Source organism: Anneissia japonica, unplaced genomic scaffold (assembly GCF_011630105.1).
Source record: "Anneissia japonica isolate Jap-2015-1 unplaced genomic scaffold, ASM1163010v1 scaffold288016_len413324_cov198, whole genome shotgun sequence".
Taxonomy (NCBI): Eukaryota; Metazoa; Echinodermata; class Crinoidea; order Comatulida; family Comatulidae; genus Anneissia; species Anneissia japonica.
The window spans coordinates 1-3,924 of record NW_022739618.1 but is presented as its reverse complement, the minus strand read 5'-3'; the positions used below and the strand labels follow the sequence as shown (position 1 = coordinate 3,924).

Sequence of the window (3,924 nt, the reverse complement as noted above, 5' to 3'; positions counted from 1 at the left end):
CAATTACCATCATCAATACCCGATCATCATTATTGGTTTCTATGCTATAAATCAATAAGAACATTTGCAATAGCCTATGTGCGTATGTCTGCTCGTAATGTTACACAGACTTCATAAAGTTTGTAAAGCACTTTAACTTTGTTAAGAATGTGTGCATCAATGTAGTATCGGCCATGTAATGGTGTCCTATTTCTTGAAAACATTGTTGGTAAACATTAAAGCAACTCACGATAACATTATTATCCACTCCGAATACGACGGTTAAAGACATGAAAAACAAATCAAGTCAGTAGTGCGTAAACAACAAAATTCTTGAAATTTGTTACATAAAATCAAACATTCATAACTCCATAACAGAATGTCGTACGATATAATTTCTTTCTAGAAAATGCAATTCGTCCCCCCAAAATCACAGTCAAGTAGTTATAAATCACCTTATTTTGCCAATTATTGTATGGTTAACGTTCAAACCATTCTACAGGTGTGAGACAACCGATTGTAATAATCCACGATGGGGCGATACTTTGTCTAATTTATCAAAACTATACCTACGTTTGAAAACATTTAGACCTACTACGTTGGATAAATAAACCTGAATGTCTAGGAAAATAACATAGACCTATTGGAAATATTAAAAGCACATAACTTCCTCATGAGCATTACAATTTTACGAAATGACACTTTTGTGTAATTTAGCCCGTAAACCAAACCGTTCATTTCAATCGTCGATATAACAATAGTTCTATACCTGTAATCACCTTTGATTTTTCAACAATCAGAGCTCACGATGGTGTATACAAGTGTGTTAATATAGGGCTTTATTGCAGAATCATGATACTAGGCCAGAGGGTCTCAACTTTATCGCAATAAGGGCTAAAATTGTTCTTTGCCAGGGCAAGAGGACATGGCGCGTAGCGCCATTCGAGTGCCGCAGGTGTGAATCGAGGGAGGTTTGGGAGGGGTGTCGCCCTTCACGAATTAAAAATATTTTGAAATACAGGGCATCTTGGCCTAAGAAAGTTACCCTTGTGTTTGGTAATTTAAAAAAGTCAAAATGTTTTATATCACACAATGGGTCATCGGTAATACAGTATTTCTTTTCTGTTCGCTTCGATAGTTCTTGATTGATTAAATCGCTACAATTTGTTTGGCAATATATAGGCCTAGTGGGAAAAACAGAATGCAAAATTATGAAGGTTAGAAATCAAGGCCCAAACCTAACGGAAAATATTATTTCCGGCTTGTTTGCGGGCATAACGGAGATGGCCCGCGGGCCGCCAGTTGAGAACCCCTGTACTATGCCCTATAAGGCCTGTATCCAGTTTAGATCTCGCAAGGAAACACGAAGACACAAAGCGCTCGTCGGAAACATATGACTTCAATATTTAATTAAATTAAATTTTTAACAGAGAATGTGCAGAACAACCCAGGGATTGCGCCAGGAATTACCCGACGAGAGGTGGGGGGGGGGACTCCCGACGAGAACCTAATGGGCGTGGTCGGGCGTTGCTCACAATCACTCGGAATTGATCCCCAGAAACTATGAAATTTAGGGGTTTCAAAGGCTTATTTCAACGATATTAAGTCTACCAGGGAACAGTTAAATTAGTCTACCAATATGTAAAAAATATCTAATTTTTTTCTCCACACAAAGATGTTCAACATACCATGTGCTGTATAGGCCTATCTGAGCAAATAAAAAACGTTAGACTAATACTAAAATGTACCTCCATGCCCCAAGCAACCTAAATCTCGGTATTATCCTATGAAGAATACTGTATGTTTAAATAATATTAATATAACAAGAAAATCATAGCAAATTTATAAAGGAGTAGGCCTAGGCCTAATTGATCAACACTTACGATTACGATTCTATTAAGATTCAAGTAAACGAATTACTTTACCAGTATACAGGTGATAAATGTAATGTAAACTTCCTGTTTCGTAACGCTACAGGTTAACATTGAGATACATCCGGGGTACTGGCATTAAAATGAACATGTTTTATGTGGTATTATAATTACCCACCTAGACCCAGACATTTGATTGGTTGATTGCGTACCACATGAAATTAGTTATTGTGCCCGTTTCATCGCTCACCGTTGAAATTTTGTTCCATCATCATCATCATCATAATAATAATAATAATAATAATAATAATAATAATAATTCCCATTCCACACACATTCAATCAAACCATTGAACTACACATTTTCAAGCATTTATAATTTACAAGTGATTAACTTTCATTAAAAACACAAGTTAGTTTTTATACTTTTTGCTACGATAATTTAAATGGTTTGAAAGACAACGGCTGAAGTTACAACATGACCAATAATTAAAAATTTAATAACGGTTTAACTATTTAATGTTTTATTATTTGAATTATTATTATTAGTTCAGCACCACAAACAGTATGTATAAGTTCTACTGTTTTCTCTACTCTCTCCGTTCCACGCGCCTCAGGATATTGGTTAAGTAACAATTATTGTTGTGTCTTCTTAATAATGTGATAATAATAATAATAATAATAATAATAATAATAATAATAATAATAATAATAATAATAATAATAATAATAATAATAATAATAATAAATTTTAAAAGCGTCCAGCGTCGGCTGTTTTGAACGGACGTGCAGGAAACTTTGTACACATAAATTAGAGGAGATTTCCAACAAACTTTCTTCGCCCTTTTTTTAAATTTGGACCTCCACTTATGAGGCACGTCGCATGACTGGTGCGGTCGGTTAAGGCAATGTTCTAAAGTACTTAAGGTCGTGGGTTCGAATAATGTATATGTATTAAATATTTTCTTTCCAATTTTAAGAATTTATTTTTGTTCAATTTTATGCATCTTGATTTTAAAATTCCAAATAATTTTTTTTTGTACAAATAAACATTCCATTTATTTAAAAATTTCTATCTTATTAACTCTTTAAATTACCAATTATTCATATACCGTATAACGTATTTAAGCTAGGATATTTTATTATTGGCTAGTATTTGGGGACATACTTAGTATTTGGTACGATAATCATTTGGTACGATCAAACTCGCATCTAAATTCCATTTGTAGTGGTTTTTATCTGGCTAGATAACATTAAAGTAATTATAATATACAGCATATTTATTCAGTGTTGTCAACTTTTTTAAAGTGGAATTGTCACGTCACCTCTGACCTAAGCCTTCCAAGATCAATCAAGGGCCACAAAGAATTAAAATCCAAGATGGTCGCCAAAATCCAAAATGGCCACCGAAAATCACAATTATTAGAGAAATGTAGCATATTATTCGGTTATGTCTATGTTTTCTTCAGTTGATTTGTCACCTGGTACATAAACCATTCAAGATCAATCGAAGGCCACCCAGAAATAGGCCTCAATCCAAAATGACCACCAAAATTCAAAATGGCCTAAAAAAATACAATAAATTCCAGATTTGCAGCTTATTTATTGGTTCCAAATGTTGATGTTTTTTCAGGGAATTTGTCATCTGGGACATAAACCTTTCACGGTCAATCGAGGGCCACCCACAGTTTGGTCTTAAATCTAAGATGGCCACCAAAATCCAAAATGACCTCCAGAATTAACTTAATTCGGTAAATTCCGCCTATTATTTTTCCCTGTTAACGTTTTTAAGTGGATTTTTTTCTGAAACATGTACATTTGAAGTTTAAATTATTATTATTATTATTATTATTATTATTATTAATACATATATAGGCCTATGTATATACATATATATGCTATATATATATTCATATAAATGCATTATATATATTATATGTATATTATATATATTATATATATATTATATATACTATATGTATATTATATATATTATATATATTATATCATAGAGAAAATATCTTCTCTATGATTATATGTATATTATATATATTATATATATATTATATATTTAT

The 3,924-nt window shown here is 32.5% G+C and overlaps 1 protein-coding gene across 2 annotated transcripts in view; it reads right to left on the bottom strand.

The window, feature by feature from the left end:
- Window positions 1–1,999, bottom strand: part of LOC117117957 — a 10,499-nt gene extending 8,500 nt beyond the window's left edge. Inside the window, exon 1 of one of the 2 annotated variants that reach the window (XM_033262450.1) lies at window positions 1,863–1,999. Coding sequence is in view for 1 of the 2 variants with exons in the window: in XM_033262449.1 (XP_033118340.1) it covers window positions 1,905–1,964 (60 nt within the window). In the remaining variant the exon portion in view is untranslated. The remainder of the gene's footprint in view (window positions 1–1,862) is intronic. The other variant, XM_033262449.1, reaches the window with a different exon arrangement.
- Window positions 2,000–3,924: the final 1,925 nt, after the last annotated feature.